The following is a 12,152-nucleotide window of genomic DNA, read 5'->3' as shown; positions in this document are numbered from 1 at the left end:
CCTCCCTGCCAGGTTTTCGAGGCGGAGCAGTTTGGATGTCCACAGCGGGCTCAGCGGATGAACACGGCCTTCACCCCGGGCGCCTTCCTGCACCAGCGGAACGGAAACGCTGCCCGCTCGCTGCCCTCGCTCACCAATGACCTCAATCTCTGGGCCTCGCTGCACACCAGCTTCGCTTGGTGAGGCTGATAGGGAGGGGGGTGGGGAGAGCGTGAGGGGGTGTCAGGCCGGAGCCTCGGCACTGTGCAGGCCTGGATACGGCCTGTCTGAGGAGATGGGCTTGGCCGTGGGGCCTATGCCTGAGGCTGCTGTCCAGGCCTGGATGTGGGAATGGGCCGGGCTGTGGGCCTGAGGCCTGCGTGGGCTTCAGCACCTTGGCCTCCTCAGAGGCCTGGGACTAAATTTAACCCCTGCCACTAACTGTCTCCCGCAGGTTGCTGAAAGCCTGCGGCAGCCGACTGACAGAGAAGCTTCTAGAAGGTGCACCGACCGAGGACACCCTGGTACAGATGGAGAAACAGGCAGGTGAGAGACAGCACAGACCCCGCATCAAACCCCACCTCACCCCCATCCCGAGGGAGCGCTGCAGTGTCGGAGGGAGATGTATATACTCCAGGGTCGGTGATTTTCAGACGAATTCACTCAAAATAAAACGACTTGTCCGCGCCTGACGTGGTTGTTCTGGGATCTTTCTGTGCATGGTGAGGCTGTCATTAATGGGCACGGTGGGTAACAGTGAGAAGATGAGCAGAAAATCAACAAACTGAACTTGTTCAGCAACATCCTGTGATTAACTATAATCTGCCTCTCTCTCTTTCTCTCTCCCCCCTCTCTTTCTCACCCACCCCCCCCCCCCCCCCCCGGCCCCCACCCCCGTACAGAGCTGGAGGAGGAGTCTCTGGGTTGGGACAACTCGGAGAGTGTGGAGCGGCCCCGACGGGGAGTGGAGGGCGCTGCGGGGGGGCGCGATGCGGGACCAGGAACACTGGATCCGTCCACGCCCTCGGAGGGAGGGTGGGGGGCAGAGCAGACCCTGAACCCCGGGCAGACACCCACCTTCCGATCGCTGCGGCACATGAGGCAGGTGCGTAAGGGGCAGGGGGGAGGGCGGGTAAGGCGGGGGGGAGAGGGTGGGTAAGGCGGGGGGGAGAGGGTGGGTAAGGCGGGGGAGAGGGTGGGTAAGGCGGGGGGAGAGGGTGGGTAAGGCGGGGGGAGGGTGGGTAAGGCGGGGGGGGGAGGGTGGGTAAGGCGGGGGGGGGGAGAGTGGGTAAGGCGGGGGGGGGGAGTGTGGGTAAGGCGGGGGGGAGTGTGGGTAAGGCGGGGGGGAGAGGGTGGGTAAGGCGGGGGGGAGAGGGTGGGTAAGGCGGGGGGGAGAGGGTGGGTAAGGCGGGGGGGAGAGGGTGGGTAAGGCGGGGGGGAGAGGGTGGGTAAGGCGGGGGGGAGAGGGTGGGTAAGGCGGGGGGAGAGGGTGGGTAAGGCGGGGGGGAGAGGGTGGGTAAGGCGGGGGGGGAGGGTGGGTAAGGCGGGGGGGAGAGGGTGGGTAAGGCGGGGGGGAGAGGGTGGGTAAGGCGGGGGGGGAGGGTGGGTAAGGCGGGGGGGGAGGGTGGGTAAGGCGGGGGGGAGAGGGTGGGTAAGGCGGGGGGGGAGGGTGGGTAAGGCGGGGGGGGAGGGTGGGTAAGGCGGGGGGGGGAGGGTGGGTAAGGCGGGGGGGAGAGGGTGGGTAAGGCGGGGGGGAGAGGGGTGGGTAAGGCGGGGGGGAGGGTGGGTAAGGCGGGGGGGAGAGGGTGGGTAAGGCGGGGGGGGAGGGTGGGTAAGGCGGGGGGGAGGGTGGGTAAGGCGGGGGGGAGAGGGTGGGTAAGGCGGAGGGGTGTTGGGTGGGTAAGGCGGGGGGGAGAGGGTGGGTAAGGCGGGGGGGGAGAGGGTGGGTAAGGCGGGGGGGAGAGGGTGGGTAAGGCGGGGGGGGAGAGGATGGGTAAGGCGGGGGGGAGAGGGTGGGTAAGGCGGGGGGGGAGAGGGTGGGTAAGGCGGGGGGGAGAGGGTGGGTAAGGCGGGGGGGAGAGGGTGGGTAAGGCGGGGGGGGGGGGGTGGGGTGGGTGGGTAAGGCGGGGTTTGAGGGGAAGGTAAGCCGGAGGGGGGGAGGGTGGATTCTTGACCTCGCGAGGAAACGGGTTCTCCTGGCGGGGAGGGGAGGGTGGGGGGAAGTGAAGCAGGGGTGAAGATATCCAACTCCGCATTGGAGACAGCGAACTTTCACCGCGGCGGAACGGGGGACGCGGCGGAACGGGGGACGCGACGGATGTTGCTGCTGCTTTCTGGATTTCCCTCCTTGGGACAAACACAAGAATTCCAAATTTCTGAGGATCAAAGCAACCTGAACAACAGGATTTCTGATTGGCTGTGGTGTTGCCATGGAGATTGCAACCAGAAACTTTCAGCTCCCCAAGCTCCCTCGCAATTCACTGAGAGTCAGAGAGCATCGAGATTTACAGCATGGAAACAGGCCATTCGGCCCAACTTGTCCATGCCGCCCTGTTTTTAAACCCTAAGATAATCCCAATTGCCCGCATTTGGCCCATATCCCTCTATACCCATCATACCCATGTGACTATCTAAACGTATTGTCCCCGCCTCTACTACTACCTCTGGCAGCTTGTTCCAGACACTCACCACCCTCTGTGTGAAAAAATTGCCCCTCTGGACATGTTTGTATCTCTCCCCTCTCACCTTAAACCTATGCCCTCTAGTTTTAGACTCCCCTATCTTTGGGAAGCGATATTGACTATCTCGCAGATCAATGCCCCTCATTATTTTATAGACCTCTATAAGATCACCCCTCAGCCTCCTACGCTCCAGAGAAAAATGTCCCAGTCTATCCAGCCTCTCCTTATAACTCAATCCATCAAGTCCCGGGAGCATCCTAGTAAATCTTTTCTTACTCTGTCTAGTTTAATAATATCCTTTCTATAATAGGGTGACCAGAACTGTACACAGTATTCCAAGTGTGGCCTCACCAATGTCTTGTACAACTTCAACAAGATGTCCCAACTCCTGTATTCAATGTTCTGACCAATGAAACCAAGCATGTTGAATGCCTTCTTCACCACTCTGTCCACCTGTGACTCCACTTTCAAGGAGCTATGAACATGTACTCCTAGGTCTCTTTGTTCTGTAACTCTCCCCAACGCCCGACCATTAACTGAGTAAGTCCTGCCCTGTTCAATCTACCAAAATGCATCACCTCGCATTTGTCTAAATTAAACTCCATCTGCCATTCATCAGCCCACTGCCCAATTGATCAAGATCCCTTTGCAATCGGAGATAACTTTCTTCACTGTCCACTATGCCACTAATCTTGGTGTCATCTGCAAACTTACTAACCATGCCTCCTATATTCTCATCCAAATCATTAATACAAGTAACAGTGGACCCAGCACTGATCCCTGAGGCACACCGCTGGTCACAGGCCTCCAGTTTGAAAAACAATCCTCTACAACCACCCTCTGGCTTCTGTCATCAACTCCAGGTTAAGGTCCAACAGGTTTATTTGGTAGCAAAAGCCACTCGCTTTCGGAGCGTTGCTCCTTCGTCAGGTAAGTGGGAGTTTTGTTCACAAACAGGGCATATAAGGACACAAACTCAATTTACAAAATAATGGTTGGAATGCGAGTCTTTACAGGTAATCAAGTCTTAAAGGTGCAGACAATGTGAGTGGAGAGAGGGTTAAGCACAGGTTAAAGAGATGTGTATTGTCTCCAGACAGGACAGTTAGTGAGATTTTGCAAGTCCAGGCAAGTTGTGGGGGTTACAGATAGTGTGACATGAACCCAAGATCCCGGTTGAGGCCGTCCTCATGTGTGTGGAACTTGGCTATCAGTCTCTGTTCAGCGACTCTGCGTTGTCGTGTGTCGTGAAGGCCGCCTTGGAGAACGCTTACCCGAAGATCAGAGGCCGAATGCCCGTGACCGCTGAAGTGTTCCCCAACAGGAAGAGAACACTCCTGCCTGGTGATTGTCGAGTAGTGTTCATTCATCCGTTGTCGTAGCGTCTGCATGGTCTCCCCAATGTACCATACCTCGGGACATCCTTTCCTGCAGTGTATCAGGTAGACAACGTTGGCCGAGTTGCAAGAGTAGGTACCGTGTACCTGGTGGATGGTGTTCTCACCTGAGATGATGGCATCTGTGTCGATGATCCGGCACGTCTTGCAGAGGTTGCTGTGGCAGGGTTGTGTGGTGTCGTGGTCACTGTTCTCCTGAAGGCTGGGTAGTTTGCTGCGGACAATGGCCTGTTTGAGGTTGTGCGGTTGTTTGAAGGCAAGAAGTGTGGGTGTGGGGATGGCATTGGCGAGATGTTCGCCTTCATCAATGACATGTTGAAGGCTCCGGAGAAGATGTCGTAGCTTCTCCGCTCCGGGGAAGTACTGGACGACGAAGGGTACTCTGTCCACTGTGTCCCGTGTTTGTCTTCCGAGGAGGTCGGTGCGGTTTTTCGCTGTGGCGCGTCGGAACTGTTGATCAATGAGTCGAGCGCCATATCCTGTTCTTATGAGGGCATCTTTCAGCGTCTGGAGGTGTCTGTTGCGATCCTCCTCATCCGAGCAGATCCTGTGTATTCGGAGGGCTTGTCCGTAGGGGATGGCTTCTTTTATGTGTTTAGGTTGGAAGCTGGAGAAGTGGAGCATCGTGAGGTTATCCATGGGCTTGCGGTACAGTGAGGTGCTGAGGTGACCGTCCTTAATGGAGATGCGTGTGTCCAAGAATGCAACCGATTCCGGAGAGTAGTCCATGGTGAGTCTGATGGTGGGATGGAACTTGTTGACGTCATCATATAGTTGTTTCAGTGATTGCTCACCATGAGTCCAAAGGAAGAAAATATCATCGATGTATCTAGTATTTAGCATCGGTTGAAGGTCCTGTGCGGTGAAGAAGTCTTGTTCGAACCTGTGCATGAAGATGTTGGCATATTGAGGTGTGAATTTTGTCCCCATGGCTGTTCCGAGTGTCTGGATGAAGAACTGGTTGTTGAAGGTGAAGATATTGTGGTCCAGGATGAAGCGGATGAATTGTAAAATTGCATCTGGAAACTGGCAGTTGTTGGCGCTGAGCACTGAGGCTGTTGCAGCAATGCCATCATCGTGGGGGATGCTGGTGTAGAGTGCCGAGACATCCATTGTGACGAGGAGTGCTCCTGGTTCAACTGCTCCATGTGTGCTGAGTTTCTGTAGGAAGTCCGTCGTGTCGTGACAAAAGCTGGGGGTTCTTTGTACAATGGGTTTCAGGATGCCCTCGACATAGCCGGAGAGTTCTCGCACAGGATCCCATTGCCCGATACGATGAGACGGTCGGGTGTGTTTGCCTTGCATATCTTTGGGAGGCAGTAGAGATCTCCAACGCAGGGAATACGTGGGATGAGAGCACGGAGGGTGCTCTGAAGGTCCGAATCAAAGGCCTTGATCAGTCTGTTGAGTTGACGGGTGTGTTCTTTGGTCGGATCTGTGGGTAACTGTCTGTAGTGTTCCTCGTTGTTGAGTTGTCGGTACACTTCTTTGCAGTAATCCGTTCTGTTCAGTATGACGATGGCCCCTCCTTTGTCTGCTGGTTTGATGACAATGTTGCGGTTGGTCTTGAGAGCGTGGATGGCGTTACGTTGTGTCTGGGTGAAGTTCGGTGCTGTCTTGTGAGTGCGGCTGATGAATCTGGTGTTGACGCACCTCCTGACGGCTTGGGCATACATGTCAAGTCGAGGACAGCGGCCTTCCGGAGGAGTCCAATTCGACTCTTTCCTCTTCGGATGCACTGCGGATCTCTCTGTCGCTGTTCCAGTTAATTGGCTGTCTCATTGTGTTCACTGTTGGCCTCTTGCGGTTTGTGAAAGAACTCCCGCAGCCTCATTCGCCTGATGAATTCCTCTGAGTCTGCTCCGAGACTGATGGGGTCTATTTTGGTGGTGGGGCAGTAATTGAGCCCTCGGCTGAGAACTTCACTGAAACAACTATATGATGACATCAACAAGTTCCATCCCACCATCAGACTCAACATAGACTACTCTCCGGAATCGGTTGCATTCTTGGACACACGCATCTCCATTAAGGACGGTCACCTCAGCACCTCACTGTACCGCAAGCCCATGGATAACCTCACGATGCTCCACTTCTCCAGCTTCCAACCTAAACACGTTAAAGAAGCCATCCCCTACGGACAAGCCCTCTGTACGCACAGGATCTGCTCGGATGAGGAGGATCGCAAACAGACACCTCCAGACGCTGAAAGATGCCCTCATAAGAACAGGATACGGCGCTCGACTCATCGATCGACAGTTCCAACGCGCCACAGCGAAAAACCGCTCCGACCTCCTCAGAAGACAAACACGGGACACAGTGGACAGAGTACCCTTTGTTGTCCAGTACTTCCCCGGAGCGGAGAAGCTACGACATCTTCTCCGGAACCTTCAACATATCATTGGAGAAGACGAACATCTCACCAAGGCCATCCCCACACCCCCACTTCTTGCCTCCAAACAACCGCACAACATCAACAGACCATTGTCCGCAGCAAACTACCCAGCCTTCAGGAGAACAGTGACCACAACACCACACAACCCTGCCACAGCAACCTCTGCAAGACGTGCCGGATCATTGACACGGATGCCATCATCTCACGTGAGAACACCATCCACCAGGTACACGGTACCTACTCTTGCAACTCGGCCAACGTTGTCTCCCTGATACGCTGCAGGAAAGGATGTCCCGAGGCATGGTACATTGGGGAAACCATGCAGACGCTGTGACAACGGATGAATGAACACCGCTCGACAATCACCAGGCAAGACTGTTCTCTTCCTGTTGGGGAACACTTCAGCGGTCACGGGCATTCGGCCTCTGATCTTCGGGTAAGCGTTCTCCAAGGCGGCCTTCGCGACACACGACAACGCAGTCACTGAGCAGAGACTGATAGCCAAGTTCCGCACACATGAGGACGGCCTAAACCGGGATCTTGGGTTCATGTCACACTATCTGTAACCCCCACGACTTGCCTGGGCTTGCAAAATCTCACTAACTGTGCTGTCTGGAGACAATACACATCTCTTTAACCTGTGCTTAACACTCTCTCCACTCACATTGTCTGCACCTTTAAGACTTGATTACCTGTAAAGACTCGCATTCCAACCATTATTTTGTAAATTGAGTTTGTGTCTTTATATGCCCTGTTTGTGAACAGAACACCCACTTACCTGACGAAGGAGCAGCGCTCCGAAAGCTAGTGGCTTTTGCTCCCAAATAAACCGGTTGGACTTTGACCTGGTGTTGTGAGACTTCTTACTATGTTCACCCCAATCCAACGCTGACATCTCCACATCATTCTGTCATCAAGCCAATTTTGTATCCATTTGGCTACTTCATCCTGGATCCTGTGAGATTTAACCTTATACAACAACCGACCATGCAGTACCTTGTCAAAGGCCTTGCTAAAGTCCTTACAAAATACAAAAACATTAAAAATAGATCAGTGCCTGGACAGATCCCTCTTGTTTGCAGAGGACATTTGAGTTCCTGTTCATTCCAGGTATCAATCCCATAAACATCCTCGGAAGCTCCTCCCAGTAACATCATTCCATGAATAAAGGGACCAAAACTGCCCACAGTATTTGAGACGTGGTGCCAGCAATGCGCTGTGTCACTGAGAAATAACACCCTTACTCTGACGTTCATTTCCTCTTGTACAATAGGATAATATCCCACCCGTCTTTTGATTACTTGCTGAACTTGTATACTGATCTTTTGGGATTCACTTCGATCGCACTGGGATTGGATTTGATTTATTATTGTCACATGTATTAACATACAGTGAAAAGCATTGTTTCTTGCGCGCTGTACAGACAAAGCATACTGTTCATAGAGAAGGAAATGAGAGAGTGCAGAATGTAGTGTTACAGTCATAGCTCGGGTGCAGAGAAAGATCAACTGAATGCAAGGTAGGTCCATTCAAAAGTCTGACAGCAGCAGGGAAGAAGCTGTTTTTGAGTCAGTCGGTACGTGACCTCAGACTTTTGTATCTTTTTCCCGATGGAAGAAGGTGGAAGAGAGAATGTCCGGGGTGCGTGGGGTCCTTAATTATGCTGGCTGCACGGTAGCACAGTGGTTAGCACTGCTGCTTCACAGCTCCAGGATCCCGGGTTCGATTCTCGGCTCGGGTCACTGTCTGTGTGGAGTTTGCACATTCTCCTCGTGTCTGCGTGGGTTTCCTCCGGGTGCTCCGGTTTCCTCCCACAGTCCAAAGATGTGCAGGTTAGGTTGATTGGCCAGGTTAAAAATTGCCCCTTAGAGTCCTGGGATGCGTAGGTTAGAGGGATTAGCGGGTAAATATGTGGGGATAGGTAGGGCCTGGGTGGGATTGTGGTCGGTGCAGACTCGATGGGCCGAATGGCCTCCTTCTGCACTGTAGGGTTTCTATGATTCTATGCTTTCCCGAGGCAGTGGGAAGTGTAGACAGTGTCAATGGATGGGAGGCTGGTTTGCATGATGGATTGGGCTACATTCACGACCCTCTGTAGTTTCTTGCGGTCTTGGGCAGAGCAGGAGCCATACCAAGCTGTGATGCATCTGGAAAGAATGCTTTCTGTCGTGCATCTGTACAAGTTGGTGAGAGTTGTAGAGCAATTCTGTCTTTAAGAAATATTCTGCTGCTTATTCTTCCTGCCAAAGTGGACAGCTTCACATTTTCCCACATGTGATTCCATCTGTGAACTTGTTACCTGCTCATTAATCTGTGTATATCACAGTGCAGCCTCTCTCTCTCTCTCTCTGTCCTCCACACATTCTACTTTCCCATCTCAAAGAACAATACAGCACAGGAACAGGCCCTTTGGCCCTCCAAGCCTGCGCCGCTCATGTGCCCAACTTGACCATTCATTTGTATCCCTCTATTCCCAGTCTGTTCATGTGGCTATCTAGATAAGTCTTAAACGATCCCAGCGTGTCCGCCTCAATCACCTTGCTTGGGAGTGCATTCCAGGTTCCCACCACCCTCTGTGTAAATACGTCCCCCTGACATCTGTGTTGAACCTTGCCCCCCCTCACCTTGAACCCGTGACCCCTTGTGTTTGTCACCTCCGACCTGGGAAAAAGCTTCCCACTGTTCACCCTATCTATGCCCTTCATAATTTTATACACCTCTATTGGGTCGCCCCTCATCCTTCGTCTTTCCAGGGAGAACAACCCCAGTTTACCCAACCTCTCCTCATAGCTAAGACCCTCCATAACCCAGGCAACATCCTGGTAAACCTTTTCTGTACTCTCTCTAAAGCCTCCACGTCCTTCTGGTAGTGTGGTGACCAGAACTGGGACGCAGTATTCCAAATGTGGCCGTACCATCGTTCTATACAGCTGCAACATCATATGCCAACTTTTATACTCTATGCCCCGTCCAATAAAGGCAAGCATGCCATATGCCTTCTTGACCACCCCTCGCCGCCTGTGCTGCCACCTTTAAGGATCTGTACTTGTACACCCAGTGTACACACCTCTGTGTGTCTATACTCCTGATGGTTCTGCCATTTATTGTATAGCTCCCCCTTACATTAGATCTACTGAAATGCATCACTTCGCATTTATCTGGATTAAATTCCATCTGCCATTTCTCTGCCTAATGTTCCAGCCTATCTATAATCCTGCTGTATTCTCTGACAATGTTCATCACTATCCGCAACTCCAGCAATCTTTGTGTCATCCGCAAACTTACTGATCACACCAGCTACATCTTCCTCCAAATCATTTATATATATCACAAACAGCAGAGGTCCCAGTACAGAGCCCTGCGGAACACCGCTAGTCACAGACCCCTCCACTGTTACTCTCTGTCTTCTATGGCTAAGCCAGTTCTCCACCCATCTAGCGAGCTCACCTTTTATCCCGTGAGATTTAACCTTTTGCACCAGCCTGCCATGAGGGACCTTATCAAACGCTTTACTAAAATCCATATAGACGACATCCACGGCCCTTCCCTCGTCAATCGTTTTTGTCACCTCCTCAAAAAACTCAACCAAATTTGTGAGGCATGACCTCCCTCGTACAAAACCGTGCTGTCTATCGCTAATGAGATTATTGCGTTCTGAACGCGCATATATCCTATCTCTAAGAATCTTCTCCAACAATTTCCCTACCACGGACGTCAAGCTCACCGGCCTATAATTACCCGGGTTATCCTTGCTAACCTTCTTAAATAAAGGGACCACATTTGCTATCCTCCAATCCTCTGGGACCTCACCTGTGTCCAGTGACGAGACAAAGATTTCTGTTAGAGGCCCAGCAATTTCATCTCTCATCTCCCTGAGGAGTCTAGGATAGATGCCATCTGGCCCTGGGGATTTGTCTGTCTTAATGTTTCCTAAAAAACCTAACACTTCCTCCCTTGTAATTGAGATTTTTTTGAACGGGTCAACACATCTCTCTAAGACACTACCAGTCAACATGTCCCTCTCCTTTGTGAATACTGATGCAAAGTATTCATTTAGGATCTCACCTACTTCCTTTGGTTCTAAGCATAATTCCCCTCCTTTGTCCCTGAGAGGTCCAATTCTTTCCTAACAACCCTCTTGTTCCTAATGTATGTATAAAATGCCTTAGGATTCTCCTTAATCCTGTCTGCCAAGGACATTTCGTGACCCCTTTTTGCCCTTCCAACTCCCTGTTTGAGTTCTTTTCTACTTTCTCTGTATTCCTCCAGTGCTCCATCTGTTTTTAGCTGCCTGGACCTCATGTATGCCTCTTTTTTCTTTTTGATTAGACCCACAATGTCACTGGTTATCCACGGCTCCCGAATCCTACCTTTCCTATCCTTCCTCTTTACAGGCACATGCCTGTCCTGCAGTCCTATCAACTGCTCCTTAAAAGACTCCCACATGCCAGATGTGGATTTACCCTCGAACAGCCTCTCCCAATCAACAGCCACCAAATCCTGCCTAATCCGGCTGTAGTTAGCCTTCCCCCAATTCAGCACCTTACCCTGAGGACAACACTCATCTTTTTCCATTACGATCCTAAAGTTTACAGAATTGTGGTCACTATTTGCCACATGTTCCCCTACTGCAACTTTGATGACCTGACCGGGCTCATTCCCCAGCACTAGGTCCAGTATGGCCCCCTCTCTAGTTGGACTGTCAACATATTGTTCCAAAGAACCTTCCTGTACGCATTTTATAAATTCTTCCCTGTCCAGGCCCCCAGCCCTAAGGGATTTCCAATCTATGTGAGGGAAATTAAAGTCCCCCACTACAACAACCCTATTTTTTCTGCACCTGTCCAGAATCTCCTTACATATCCGTTCCTCCACTTCCTGTGGGCTGTTGGGAGGCCTGTAGTACACCCCCAGCATAGTGACTGCACCTTTCCTGTTTCTGAGCTCCACCCACAGTAACTCGTTACCTGACCCTTCCATATTGTCCACCCTCTCTCCTGTCTCTGTCTCTCCCTCGGTCTCTGTCACAGGTCCTGGGAGCCGCTGCGTTTCGGGTCCTGGCCTGGCATGTGCTGATGGGGAACCAGGTGATTTGGAGAGGAGGTGTGCGGGAGTTGATCCAGTCGGCGATTGATGTCCTCACGGTGAGTGTGACACAGCCAGGATCCCGGCCTGTGTGTGTGTCTGTGTTTGAGTGGGGGCCCAATGAAGGGGAGGCGATTGAAGAGAGGCACTTGGTGTCCCGGTGGGATTGGGGCAGCGGGAGAACGATTGGAGAAAGGGGCAATGTGGGGTGATTAATGAGGAGGGTAAAGGTCGCAGGAAGCTGGGGGAGCGGGAATGGGGGCTCACTGAGCGGCAGCGCAGACTCACCTTGTCCCCAGAGGGGTTTGTCAGCGGGAAGCTGGTGGGGGAGTGGGGAGGGGGGGAGGAGTGGGGGAGGGAGGGAGGAGTGGGGGGGGAGTGGGGGGGGAGTGGAGGGGGGAGTGGAGGGGGGAGAGGTGGGGGAGGTGTGGGGTGGGGGTGGGGGGGAGGTGGGGGAGGGGGGGTGGGGGAGCGATGGGTGGGATTGTTACCCGTTTCGGTGTTCTGGAATCAGCTAATTCCTGCTCTCTCTCCCCCCTTCGCCCACCCATCCACCCCCCATCCTCTCCCCCCCCCCCCCATCCTCTCTCCCCCCCCATCCTCTCTCCCCCCCAT

The 12,152-nt window shown here is 53.0% G+C and overlaps 1 protein-coding gene across 1 annotated transcript; it reads left to right on the top strand.

The window, feature by feature from the left end:
• Positions 1 to 16: 16 nt before the first annotated feature.
• flcn (folliculin) lies at positions 17 to 11,596 on the top strand (the record flags this gene model as incomplete). Its single annotated transcript, XM_078208947.1, has 4 exons — positions 17 to 179; positions 434 to 525; positions 882 to 1,084; positions 11,483 to 11,596. Coding segments are annotated over exons 1-4 (531 nt in total), but the record flags the coding sequence as incomplete, so codon positions are not given.
• Between the last annotated feature and the right edge of the window lie 556 nt (positions 11,597 to 12,152).

Source organism: Mustelus asterias, unplaced genomic scaffold (genome assembly GCF_964213995.1).
Source record: "Mustelus asterias unplaced genomic scaffold, sMusAst1.hap1.1 HAP1_SCAFFOLD_4881, whole genome shotgun sequence".
Lineage (NCBI taxonomy): Eukaryota > Metazoa > Chordata > Chondrichthyes > Carcharhiniformes > Triakidae > Mustelus > Mustelus asterias.
The sequence above is the reverse complement of the archived record's forward strand: the minus strand, read 5'-3'. Positions and strand labels throughout refer to the sequence as shown.